The sequence below is a fragment of the Trichomycterus rosablanca genome, chromosome 3, assembly GCF_030014385.1.
Source record: "Trichomycterus rosablanca isolate fTriRos1 chromosome 3, fTriRos1.hap1, whole genome shotgun sequence".
Lineage (NCBI taxonomy): Eukaryota > Metazoa > Chordata > Actinopteri > Siluriformes > Trichomycteridae > Trichomycterus > Trichomycterus rosablanca.
The window spans coordinates 22709746-22723492 of NC_085990.1; the positions used below are offsets into that span (position 1 = coordinate 22709746).

At 40.8% G+C, this 13747-nt stretch overlaps 1 protein-coding gene across 4 annotated transcripts in view; it reads right to left on the minus strand.

Annotated features, from left to right (window-relative positions):
• Positions 1-4885: 4885 nt before the first annotated feature.
• The window catches only part of pak1ip1 (PAK1 interacting protein 1), a 43853-nt gene continuing 34991 nt past the window's right edge, over positions 4886-13747 (minus strand). For 3 of the 4 annotated variants that reach the window (XM_062991989.1, XM_062991991.1, XM_062991992.1), the window contains exons 8-10: positions 12492-12588; positions 12124-12235; positions 4886-5190 (exon numbers count right to left, since the gene is read on the minus strand). In XM_062991989.1, coding sequence (XP_062848059.1) covers positions 5072-5190; positions 12124-12235; positions 12492-12588 — 328 coding nt within the window. In that variant the 3' untranslated portion in view covers positions 4886-5071. The remainder of the gene's footprint in view (positions 5191-12123; positions 12236-12491; positions 12589-13747) is intronic. The other variant, XM_062991990.1, reaches the window with a different exon arrangement.

Genomic DNA, 13747 nt, shown 5'->3' on the forward strand with positions numbered 1-13747 from the left:
GGTTTGGTACAAAAGCAGCATTCAGGAATGGCTAAATCTTTGATGAGCAAAGATGGTCAGAGGATCTCCAGTTTGTCAACAAATGCATGAGAAAATTATTGAAATGTTTAAAAACAATGTACCTCAAGGAAAGATTGAAAGGGATTTGCATATTTCTCCCTCTACAGTGCATAACATCATTAAATGATTTAAGGAATCAGGAGGAATTGCAGTGTGTAAAGGCCAAAGGCACAAGCTTAATTTCATTGTATGCAAGTACAACCCCAAATCAGAAAAAGTTGGGACAGCATGGAAAATGCAAATAATAAAAAAAAAACACAGATTTTCTTACATTTACTTTGACTTTTATTTGATTGCAGACAGGATGAACCTGAGATATTTCATGTTTTGTCTGCTCAGCTTAATTTCATTTATTAATAAACATTCATTCCTGCATTTCAGGCCTCCAACACATTCCAAAAAAAGTTGGGACAGTAAGGCATTTACCATTTTGTAATGTTGCCGATTTGTTGTTTCAGCGTTTATTTTGTCCCATTCTTCCTGCAAACACGTCTTAAGATGTGCAACAGTACGGGGTTGTCGTCATTGCATTTTTCATTCCAAAATTCTCCACACATTTTCTGTTGGGGACAGGTCAAGACTGCAGGCAGGCCAGTCCAGTGCCTGTACCCTCTTCTTCCGCAGCCATGCCTTTGTAATGTGTGCAGCATGTGGTTTTGAATTGTCTTGTTGAAAAATGCATGGACGTCCCTGGAAAAGATGATATCTTGAAGGCTGCACTAAGATCTCAATGTATTTTTCTGCATTAATGCTGCCATCACAGAAGTGTAAATTACCTTTGCCAAGGGCACTGACACAGCTCCATACTATGACAGACCCTGGCTTTTGGACTTTTGATCTTTTGATGCTGGGCACACGGCGTCCTTTTTTTTTTTCAAAAAAGACCTGGAATGCTGATTCATCTGACCACAATACATGTTTCCACTGTGTGATGGTCCTTCCTAGATGCCGCCGAGCCCAGAGAAGTCGACGTCGCTTCTGGACATGGTTAACATCAGGCTTCTTTTTTTGCACAGTAAAGTTTTAAGTGGCATTTGTACATGTAAATCAGTATTGTAGTGCTTGACAAAGGTTTGCCAAAGTAATCCCTTGCCCATGTGGATATATCAGCTATTGTTAAGTGGCGGTTTTTAATGCAGTGCCGTCTAAGGGATCGAAGATCACAGGCGTTCAGCTTAAGCTTGCACCCTTGGCCTTTACGCACTGAAATGCCATCCAATTCTTTGAATTGTTTAATGATATTATGCACAGTAGAGGGAGAAATATGCAAATCACTTCCAATCTTCCTTTAAGGTACATTGTTTTTAAACATTTCAATAATTTTCTTACGCATTTGTTGACAAACTGGAGATCCTCTGGCCATCTTTGCTCATCAAAGACTTAGCCTTACCTGGATGCTACTTTTGTACCAAACCATGATTACAATCACCTGTTGACATCACCTGTTTGGAATCACATCATTATTTAGTTTTTTTCACCTCATTACTAGCCCTAAATTGCCCCTGTCCCAGCTTTCTGGACAAAATTGGGACTGTGTTTAAATCATTAACAGATATGGGAAGATTATTTCAAAATTGTGAGGCTATGTAGGAGAACAAGTTATTAGTTACCAATTGTATTGAATTTGATGTCTGAAACACATTCCAAAAAATTTGGGACAGAGGCATGTTTAGCACTGTGTTCCATTACAATGTATTTTTTCCTCATTTCTCGTGATGCTCCATACATTTTCATTAGGAGACAGATCTTGACACATGCAATCTTTGTCTACAAAACCCTGGTGTTGTAGCGAGTGCAGAATGAAGCCTGTTATTGTCTTGCTAAAATAATCATGAACTTCCTGGAAAGGAGAAAGAAGTCACTGTAATGGTAGCATGTGTTTCGCTAAAATTTTAAAATATATATATATATCCATGTCAATGGTACCTTCACACATATGGAAGTAACTCATGCTGTGGGCATTGTTGCCCCAATACCATGACAGATGTTGGGTGGGACGTCTGGGCCCAGAGTACTACAGCATTTCTGTTATGTATAGCTATTTCTTTGTGTAATAAAATTTCAGGTTGCATTTCTTGATGCAGTGGTGGACTGTGTTAAGTAACAATGGCTTTCCAAAGTACTCCTGAGCCCATGTGGCTATATTTATCACAGTTGCATGATGGTTTCTCATGCAATGTTGTCTGATGGCTTAACAGTGGTTTCTGTTAATAATAAACAATAATAATAATAAATAATAATAAACACTCGGAAACCACAATGGTAAAGCATGGTATTCCTCCTAGGTCAGTGTTGGGACCTATTTACAATCTGGTTTTACAAAAAAAAATATTTCCACTGTCATGCAGAGAACACAGTTGTATATATTTGCCAAACCTAAAGACATCCACACAATTAGCAAGACTGATAACTGTGTAAAAGAAATAAAAGCCTGGATATCATATAATCTTATTTCACTCAATTCAGATAAAACTGAAGTATTACTTCTCGGATCCAAGTCTGAAAGGGATATATTGTAATTGTAAAACAAACTTGGGGAATCAGATCTCTTGGTAAACACTTATAATCGTAATATAATGAGAGTTGTGCCTTATGGCCTGCTCATCAGGTGTTTTAAAGTTGCTTTGCAAATCTATCCACATTTCTTTTGTCATGTTCTAGACAACCTTTCTAGTATATCTTGGCCACAATTTGAAGTGCCACAGCACCTTTGCTGAAAACCTTTGTGAATAAGATTTTTGTAATTTATGATTCTTAGTTTTAGTAAATTTTTTACAATTTTTTTTTTCATTTTATGGGTAAAAAGTGGGTAAAAAGGGTAAAAAAGTGGGCAGTTGTAGCCTAGCGGTTAAGGTAGTGGACTAGAAAGCAACAGCTCGCTGGTTCAAGCCCCACCACTGCTAGGTTGCTGCTGTTGGGCCCTTGAGCAAGGCCCTTAACCCTCAATTGCTCAGACAGTATACTGTCACACTACTGTAAGTCGCTTTGGATAAAGGCGCTGTAAATGTAAGTGGGTAAAAATTCTAACGGATATAATGTGCCTCTAGGTCAAGAGTTTCATTCATTGTGGAGTCCAGCCACAAAGGCCTTGATTGTTAAGTGATCATCTTATTCCCCATTGCCTTTATGGTGCAAATAAACTATCCCCCTTCTCAGATTTTGTGACAGCGCCTTAGTTTTTATCATTACAATGTCTCTTGATGATGTGTATATCACACTTCCACTCTTATAATGCCTGTCTCAACTTTTTAAAATTTGTGTTGATCATCAAATTAAGAATTAGCATATATTAAATTAATAATTCTGATAAAACATTAAATATGTATTTTTTCTACTGTTCAAATTAAGTGTGTTTAAAAATCCCCACTTTTTAATTTGCATTTTATCTTCTGTCACAAACTTTTAGAATTATGTTTGTACATATTTTGTACTTTTATAGACCCTATATGTACTTTTTATACATACTAGAGCTGGGTGGTTCCTGAATCACCCGGGTTAATAATTCGAATCTTTGTACTGAATCAGGAATCATGAGTCCAAAATCTCAATTAACCCGGATCCTATGAGTCCTCTGAGCTGCTGCTAAGTACACAAGGCGAGTGAGCAGGCTCCCTGGAAACACAGCGGACTCAGATGATTTGGCTAGACCAACTTCACTCCAGTCCGTGAATCTAAGTAATAAATTAAATATTCCAATAAACAAGCAGTTAAACACACTGGTGTTCGTTATGGGGCTGATTGTATGCACATGCTATTATTATTATTATCAGTAGTAGTGGTACAGATTAGTAATGCAGCATATTTTCTTGTAAGCAAAACAACAAAATATAGTTATATATTTTATTATAACCCATCTGATTGGTAGGCGAGTCCACCCCCTCTCCCCCATGATCAAGATTCCACTTAGAAAAAAGTGTCAACTTGTCACTGACAAGAGAAGTGTGAGGTGCCAAGAGAATTAAGAGAGAAGGATTTATTTACAGAAGATGAGTGCACAGAAGACAAGTGATATTTGGATGCATTTTCATGCAGTAAATCAATCGCAATCAAGATGTCAGTACAAGTGACTCAAATGAACCGGATCACATTACTGAGTGACTCAGATTAACCAGAGTCTGTAAAATGAACCGGATTTACCACCACTAATACATACTCTATATGTTACAAGCAGTTAAGTACCTGGATCTAATCAACAACTTTGTTTAAAAATCTACTTCCAAGCATTATTAAACTGTGGCCCAACATTATTTCTTACTTGCCCATTTCAAACGTTTTTTAAAGTTGTTTTAAAGTTTTGGTTTTGAAGAAACAACATATTTGCAGTAGAGTCTGCATGGTTAAGAACATTATATATGAAATTAAGGAACAGATGAATGAAGCCAGATACAGAAACATCCTTAAATAAAACCTATAGTGTGTGCAAACTCAGACTGGGGCAACAGTTCAGCTTTGAACAGCCAAAATGATGTTACATATATATAAAAAAAAATGTTTAGCTATAAAATTTATTTTTAGCTAACCAGGGCAATGCTAGGCAGACAGAATTTACAAACGTATTTGTTGGAATGAGGGCATCACTTGACAGTGCCATGACAGTTAAGAAAGCGCTACTGTAAATTGTTTAGACAGATTGAAAGAATATATGCTTAATTTTATACACCAGTCAGCAATAGATGTCAGATGTCCACTTCTTGGAAGATATGTAAAAAACTTGTTTTTTCTTGTTGTACTTTCAATATGTAAAATCAGTTTCTATTTAAACACACATGTGGACAAAAGTGCTAGCAGTATCAAAGAAATCAAACAATATAGAGACAAACTACACTTTTGAAAATAGCATTTTTAATTTCTGATAGTTAACCAAGAACTCAGTTTTTTTTCCATTTTTAATCAATATAACATAGTCTTTACCATTAGTTATCTTGTGCTTTGTGACGAGTGTGTAGTCAAGCCCTAGTTTTATCACACACCATGTAATACAAACAACCATGCACACTTAAGCCAATGTTGTCTATTGCAATTTCTGTATTTTCTTTTTTTTCGATGAGCTGCTGGCTTCCAGAACCACTTCCTCAGCATTAATCCTCACTCGTTTTTTTGTGGGCAACAACAGAGCCTCAGTTTCAGCTGCTGGTGAAATAAAATAACACCATAGATCATTAGATTACAAACTAATACAGAGATTCCTAAACACCACAAAATATGATAGTCATAAAATATAACCTATATATATATATATATATATATATATATATATATATATATATATATATATATATATATATATATATATATATATATACAGTGTATCACAAAAGTGAGTACACCCCTCACATTTCTGCAGATATTTAAGTATATCTTTTCATGGGACAACACTGACAAAATGACACTTTGACACAATGAAAAGTAGTCTGTGTGCAGCTTATATAACAGTGTAAATTTATTCTTACCTCAAAATAACTCAATATACAGCCATTAATGTCTAAACCACCGGCAACAAAAGTGAGTACACCCCTAAGAGACTACACCCCTAAATGTCCAAATTGAGCACTGCTTGTCATTTTCCCTCCAAAATGTCATGTGACTTGTTAGTGTTACTAGGTCTCAGGTGTGCATAGGGAGCAGGTGTGTTCAATTTAGTAGTACAGCTCTCACACTCTCTCATACTGGTCACTGAAAGTTCCAACATGGCACCTCATGGCAAAGAACTCTCTGAGGATCTTAAAAGACGAATTGTTGCGCTACATGAAGATGGCCAAGGCTACAAGAAGATTGCCAACACCCTGAAACTGAGCTGCAGCACAGTGGCCAAGATCATCCAGCGTTTTAAAAGAGCAGGGTCCACTCAGAACAGACCTCGCGTTGGTCGTCCAAAGAAGCTGAGTGCACGTGCTCAGCGTCACATCCAACTGCTGTCTTTGAAAGATAGGCGCAGGAGTGCTGTCAGCATTGCTGCAGAGATTGAAAAGGTGTGGGGTCAGCCTGTCAGTGCTCAGACCATACGCCGCACACTACATCAAATTGGTCTGCATGGCTGTCACTCCAGAAGGAAGACTCTTCTGAAGTCTCTACACAAGAAAGCCCGCAAACAGTTTGCTGAAGACATGTCAACAAAGGACATGGATTACTGGAACCATGTCCTATGGTCTGATGAGACCAAGATTAATTTGTTTGGTTCAGATGGTCTCAAGCATGTGTGGCGGCAATCAAGTGAGGAGTACAAAGATAAGTGTGTCATGCCTACAGTCAAGCATGGTGGTGGGAATGCCATGGTCTGGGGCTGCATGAGTGCAGCAGGTGTTGGGGAGTTACATTTCATTGAGGGACACATGAACTCCAATATGTACTGTGAAATACTGAAGCAGAGCATGATCCCCTCCCTCCGGAAACTGGGTCGCAGGGCAGTGTTCCAGCATGATAATGACCCCAAACACACCTCTAAGACGACCACTGCTTTATTGAAGAGGCTGAGGGTAAAGGTGATGGACTGGCCAAGCATGTCTCCAGACCTAAACCCAATAGAACATCTTTGGGGCATCCTCAAGCGGAAGGTGGAGGAGCGCAAAGTCTCGAATATCCGCCAGCTCCGTGATGTCGTCATGGAGGAGTGGAAAAGCATTCCAGTGGCAACCTGTGAAGCTCTGGTAAACTCCATGCCCAGGAGAGTTAAGGCAGTTCTGGGAAATAATGGTGGCCACACAAAATATTGACACTTCAGGAACTTTCACTAAGGGGTGTACTCACTTTTGTTGCCGGTGGTTTAGACATTAATGGCTGTATATTGAGTTATTTTGAGGGAAGAATAAATTTACATTGTTATATAAGCTGCACACAGACTACTTTTCATTGTGTCAAAGTGTCATTTTGTCAGTGTTGTCCCATGAAAAGATATACTTAAATATCTGCAGAAATGTGAGGGGTGTACTCACTTTTGTGATACACTGTATATATATATATATATATATATATATATATATATATATATATTTTAAAACAAAATGTGCTACCATGTGTATGAAAACTAGGTTTGAGTAAAATAATAGGTCCTACAGCATGATGATAACTCAAAGCTTACAGTGATGTTCAAAAAAAAATAGCAGTCCAACACCATTAACCTGATAAATCACTGTTTTTAGAAGAAATGCTATTTCTACATAGCAAATAATTTACTTGAAAGTGTAGTAGAGTAATGAAAACAAAACAAACCCAACAATTAGGACATGCATGCCGCTCATTCTGAGTAAAAGAAGCATTGATTTACTGAAGTTCTGGTAACCTAGTGACTACTGTGAGCAGGGCAGTTGGAGTCCAGGGAAGACTGGAGGACAGCCAGGAAAGACTGGATGACAGCAGGGAAACACTGCGTAGGGAGTGGGTGGCTAGTTACCCAACCCACTAGTACCTCAGAAGAGGCACACCCAATTAACTACAAAGAACACTAAGAGGAAACAACCCGCTGGCCCTCCGAAAGGTGGGATGAAAGATGGGCCTAACAGGACGGACCACATGGTAATGACTGCTATGGATACGGACAACGAGATAAGCACTAGAACTCCAGGAAAAGAAGAGAAGATCCTCCGGAAATGCGAATGCGGATGGGAAAAAGTTATCACGATCCATGGATTGCGAATTCACCAGGGGAAGCAAAAGTGTGGTCAGAAGGGCCTACAGCAACCTTGCACTGCCTCAGCAGGTGAGACAAGAGGGACCGAAAGCCAGGTCGAAAACCACAGAGCCGACGGACCCAGGCACAGGACAGAGCCAAAAGCAGAGACCAAGAAACCAATGAGAAGAGGCAAGCTCAAATGGCCAAAGTCAAGCGAGATAGAGGCATGGCGAACGCCGGACATCGACCTGGTCAAGACATTAGAGGGATTGTTATGAGGAGGTGAACGTATCCGCAAGCACCAGGGAACAACTGGAACAGCACATCAGAGGACAGTACAGCGATCCATTAAGGATAGTCCCTTTAGTAACCCCAGGGTACGTTCCCAAGCCTGTAACTCCGACTGCTGCGTTCAACATCAAGCTCAGCGAAGTCAAGCAAGTCGTGGAGAAGGCAAGGTCTTCATCTGCACCAGGCCCCAATGGAATTCCCTACAAGCTTTATAAGAACTGCCCTAAGGTACTAGAGCTGCTGTGGTACCTCATGAGAACTGCCTGGAAAAAGCAAATCATCCCATCCGAGTGGCAAAGAGCTGTAGCGGTCTTTATCCCCAAGGAAGCGAACTCCAAAGACATCAACCAGTTCAGAAACATTGCTCTGCTGAACATAGAAGGGAAAATCTTCTTCTCAGTGCTGGCCAGAAGGATGACCACCTACCTGCTTGAGAATGGCTACATCGACACCAGGTGCCAGAAGGCGGGAGTCCTAGGTTTCCAGGGTGCGTAGAGCACTCTACAATGATCTGGGACCAGATCCAGAAAGGCAAGCGGGAGAAGACAGACCTGCACGTCATCTGGCTCGATCTTGTAAATGCTTGCAGATGTGTTTTGCCCTCCAAGATTTTACCACCGGGTGGCAACAGTTAGAAGTAGGAATCGCTATGGGTTGTGCCATCATGGCAGTCTTTGAGGTAATCCTCATTGGAGCAAGACAGATGGTTGGAGGGATTAAGTTACCATCTGGACAGAGACTACCCCCACTGAGGGCATACATGGACGACGTGACCAGCCTCCTTCAGATGGCAGCATGTACATCAAGATTGCCAAAAAGGATGGACGAGTTGATGTGAGCACGAATGAAGATCAATCCATCAAAATCACAGAGGTTGTCTCTCAGAAGAGGAGTTAAAAATGACAGCACCAGCTTCATCGTAGGGGGAGAGAAAATCCCACTCCTATGTGAACTACCCATTAAAAGCCTGGAGAGGCAGTACATGGCAGAGCTTTCAGACAAACAGATGGGAAAAACCGTGGTGGAACAACTCTCAGAAGGCCTGGCAAAGATCGATCAAAGCCAACTACCAGGGAAATACAAGGTCTGGTGTTACCAATTCACGCTCTCTAGGAGGGTGATGTGGCCACTGAAAATTTGTGAGATCCCCTCATCCACCGCAAGTAAGATGGATGGAAAAGCCAACTCATTCATCCGAAAGTGGTTGGGGCTGCCACGGTGCCTCTGTAAAACAGGCCTCTTCGGAAGGAACACCCTCCAGCTGCCCCTCCAATCTATCAGTTTGGGCTACAAGCAGGAAAAGACCAGGTTCGTGCTCGAGTTGAGAGAGTCCACTGACCAGACTGTAAGGAACGCGAAAGCCAAGATTCTGACAGGCTGACTGTCAAAGGAGGTGGAACGCACAAACTGAGGTCGACCAAGCCGTCAATCGCCTGCAACACAAAGAAATTGTTGGCAGAGTCCAGGCAGAAAGAGCAGGGCTAGGGTGGGGGGAGAAGCGCCACGGTTTTGGTCCAAGGCTAATTGCAAAGAGAGGAAGGAGATCGTGGTGGCGGAGGTGACTAGAATGAAGAAAGAGCGCTATAAGATTAAGGCCGTATCGCAGGGCCGACAGGGAAGCTGGACAACCTGGGAGGGAGTTGCCAACCGAAATCACCTGGTCAGACCTGTGGAAGATCCCGCAGGCAAGGCTCAGCTTCCTCATCCGCTCAACCTACGACATGCTCCCCTGTCCTCGGAACCTTCACCAGTGGTTTGGGAGGGAGGAATGCTGCACACTCTGCAGTACCCCTAATGCAAGCCTCCAGCACATATTGACAGGCTGTAAGATTGCGCTCTCTCAGGGACGCTACAGGTGGCGCCATGACCAGGTCCTGAGAAAGTTAGCTGAAGTACTAGAGGGGTGTCGGCAGGGCAGCAAAGGGCTACCACCAGCAAGGAACCACAACCACAACCACATCAGCTTCGTTATGGAAGGTGGGGGGAGGAAAAACATCAGGCCGAAAAAAACACCTAGGCCCTTTTCTCCCGATCAGGAGTGGAACATGATAGTTGACCTCGACAAGAAGCTCCATTTCCTGGTCGAAATCATCGCTACATCTCTCCGCCCTGACACAGTCCACCAAGGCAAAAGCCGTGCTCCTTATTGAGCTCACAATACCAGCAGAGGAGGAGATAGAGGCTGCCCACGAACGCAAGAAGGCCAAGTACTCAGAGCTGGCTGCTGAGTGCCGGGAGGCTGGCTGGATGACTACCATCTACCCAGTGGAGGTGGGATGCCGAGGCTATGTGGGGCTGTAAACCATACGCCTCATGAGGGTCCCAGGAGTCACCAGAGGGAACCTAAAGAAGGCAACTAAAGAGCTAGCAGAGGAGGCTGAGAAGGGGAGCTTTTGGCTTTGGCTGAGGAGGAGAGACAAGTGCTGGGGAAAGAACAACTAACCCCAACAACAAGCACAGCGGGTAACACCTATCAGCTGCAGGGGGTGTCAGGGAGACGTCCCTGTCACTGCACGGCCACCAGGAGACGTTCCAGGATTAAAGGAGCAAAATGTCAATGAATGGTGGTTCCTGGCTGATGACCCTGCAGCGGAAAACTACATGGGCACCGGAGGAGGTGCGACTGGCAGTAATGCCCAGCAGGCGTTCCATCTTCCTGTATATTTACTGAAGGGGGTTGTTCAAAATAATAGCAGTGAGGAGTTCAATTGGTGAAGTCATTCATTCTGCAGAAGGACGGGTGTCAATTTTGGCCCTTATTTAAAGTAGGAGGGTGGCAAATGTTGCACACGTTGGTCATAGCACATTTCCTTTTGAGATAATGGGTAAAATGGGTTATTCCAGACATTATTCTGATGAACAGCGTACTTTGATTAAAAAGTTGATTGTAGAGGGAAAAAACATAAAGAGAAGTGCAGCAAATTATTGGCTGCTCAGCTAAAATGATCTCAAATGCCTTGAAGTGACAACCAAAACCTGAAAGACGTGGAAGGAAGCGTGGAACTACTGTTCGAATGGATCAAAGAATAGCCAAAATGGCAAATACTCAGCCAATGATCACCTCCAGAAAGATCAAGGAACATCTGAAGTTACCAGTGAGTACAGAAGATGATTAAGTGAAGCCAATTTACCAGCAAGAACTCCTTGCAAAGTCCCGTCGTTAAGAAAAACACGTGTCCTGAATGGGTTCAATTCTGCCTAGGAACACATTGACTGGTCCAAAGAGAAATGGCTCAACATTTTGTGGACTGGTGAAAGCAAAATTGTTCTTTTTGGGTCTAGTGGCCGTAGACAGTATGTCAGACGACCCTTGAGCACTGAATTCAAGCCAAAGTGCACTGTGAAGACAGTAAAGCATGGTGGTACAAAATGATGATATGGGGATGTTTTTCATACCATGGTGTTATGCCTATTTATCGCATACCAGGGATCATGGATCAGTTTGAATATATCAAAATACTTGAGATCATGTTGCCCTCTGTCAAAGAAGAAATGTCCTTAAAATGGGTGTTTCAACATGACAATGACCCAAAACATCTTGGTTACAGACAAACATGATTGAGGTAATAGAGTGGCCAGCCCAATCCCCTGACTTCAATCCCATAGAGAACTTGTGGGCTGATATCTGAAACGTGTTTTTTTTTAGGCAAAACCCAAAATTGCAGAAGAACTGTGGAATGTAGTCTGATCATCCTGGACTGGAATACCTGTTCAGAGGTGCCAGAAGTTGGTCGACTCCATGCAACACAGATCTCGGAAACAATTGTTATGCCACTAAATATTAGCTCAGTAATTTTAAGTAAAGTGAAATCAAACATTTTTTTCAGTTTATGGATCATTTTTTTGAGTTTTTAAAGAAAAATGCTGGCACTGCTATTTTTTTGAACAGCATAATATTAATTTTTCTTAACTTTCTGTAATGGATTAACACAAACTGGCTAAATTTTGTTAATGTTTTGATTTAGAATTAAAAGTGTAGTATTTTCAGTGCATTTGCATTTATGGAAATAAAAGTTATTATAATGATTTTGTGCTTTATTCGCTTTTTTAAATTCACTGCTACTGTACATCCAAAAGTATGAAGAATAGTTAAGAAGGAATGCTTAAAAAAAAATATATATATATAAACATATACATACACATTGTAAGATAAACCTTATACATACATTTTGTTGTCTTGGATGTTTGGTCCTCCTCTGGGCTGGATCTCCACACACACAGACAGGTAAGACGGGCTGTAGTATTTAGTTGGCACAGCAGATGTACCATTTCCTTGCTCTATAAGCACCATGAAGAAAACTGGTTAACAATCCACCACCAAGGGCTAGAAAATATTTACTGTACTTGCACTGTACTGGAGCTGCTGTAACACTCGAATTTCCCCCATGGGGATCAATAAAGAAATCTATTTATCTTAATAAATAGGCAGTAATAATCTAATAATTAATAGTAATTACAAACATATATTCCTACACTTTGGTTCCACAATTATGATATATGTTTACTGTAACATTTATCTAGAAATGTTACGTACCTCTGGAGTAAACTTCCACAACTTAATAAATCCATCATTTGATGCAGTAACCACCACACACAAATCGTTTATCACAAAGCTGTCCACTGCTTTTACTCTGGATAGAAACAAAGTAAATACTTTTAGCATTAAAATTGGGTTTGATAAATAAAAAATAGACATTCAACATACTAAATGAGCCAACTTAAAAAATAAACTCTGCTCTGGCCCTTTCTGTAGACAGCCTCAGTGTTGCACTTCCAGTCTAGTCTGTCATCAAGATGGACACCAAGGTATTTGTAACTTTCCACCACATCCTCCCCCAAGATACAGAGGGGTTTCAAAGCAGTCCTGGTCTTCCTGAAGTCTAGGACCATCTAAGGATAAACAAGCTTAATAAGCTTATCAGGAAGGCTGGTTCTGTGCTGGGGTTTGCTCTGGAGCCCCTAGAGCTGGTTATTGAGCAGAGAATTTTGCACAAGCTGCTCAACGTAATGGACAATACCTCACACCCATTACACGACCTACTGATTAAACAGCAAAGTGCCTTTAGTGGAAGGTTCCGCCAACTTCGCTGCAACAAAGAGCGCTATAGGAAGTCATTCCTGCCCACAGCTGTGGCAACCTATAATAACTCTCACTGGTGCAAGAGAAGGACGCAGAACCTATAACACCCACAAAGACGTCCTTCTGCGTCCTTCTCTTGCACCAGTGAGAGTTATTATTATACTTACAATTTGCACATGGTACTGTTCTTATTTGCACAGTTTTAAATTGCACGTCTGTAACTGCACCTTTAGGCTCCCCCCTTTTTAGTTTTTTTTTGTTCTTGTCCTGTTAGATGTTTTTATATTCTTATTTTTTATATTATAATATTTTATTTTATTTATATATATATTTTTAGATTTTATATCTTACTTGTATTTACATTTGTCTTAATTTTATTTTTTATTCTTTTATTTACCTCATTGTAATGCCTTTGTGTGATGTTTTTTGTAATAATTGTTATTGCTGCTGCAACACCACAATTTCCCTTCGGGGATTAATAAAGTACTCAAAATCAATCAATCAATCAATCTGTTAAGTAGTAAATTTCACAATTTAGTGCAGCAAAGCCTATTGGTAAACTAGCTAGAAAACAATAATTACAAACCCTGTTTCAGGCAATGTTGGGACATTTTGTAAATTGCAAGTGAAACAAAAATCTGTGTTAGTTATTTTTTACTAAAGCTTTATTTAACTGACAAAAATAAAAGAAAAGATTTCCATTGTTTTGA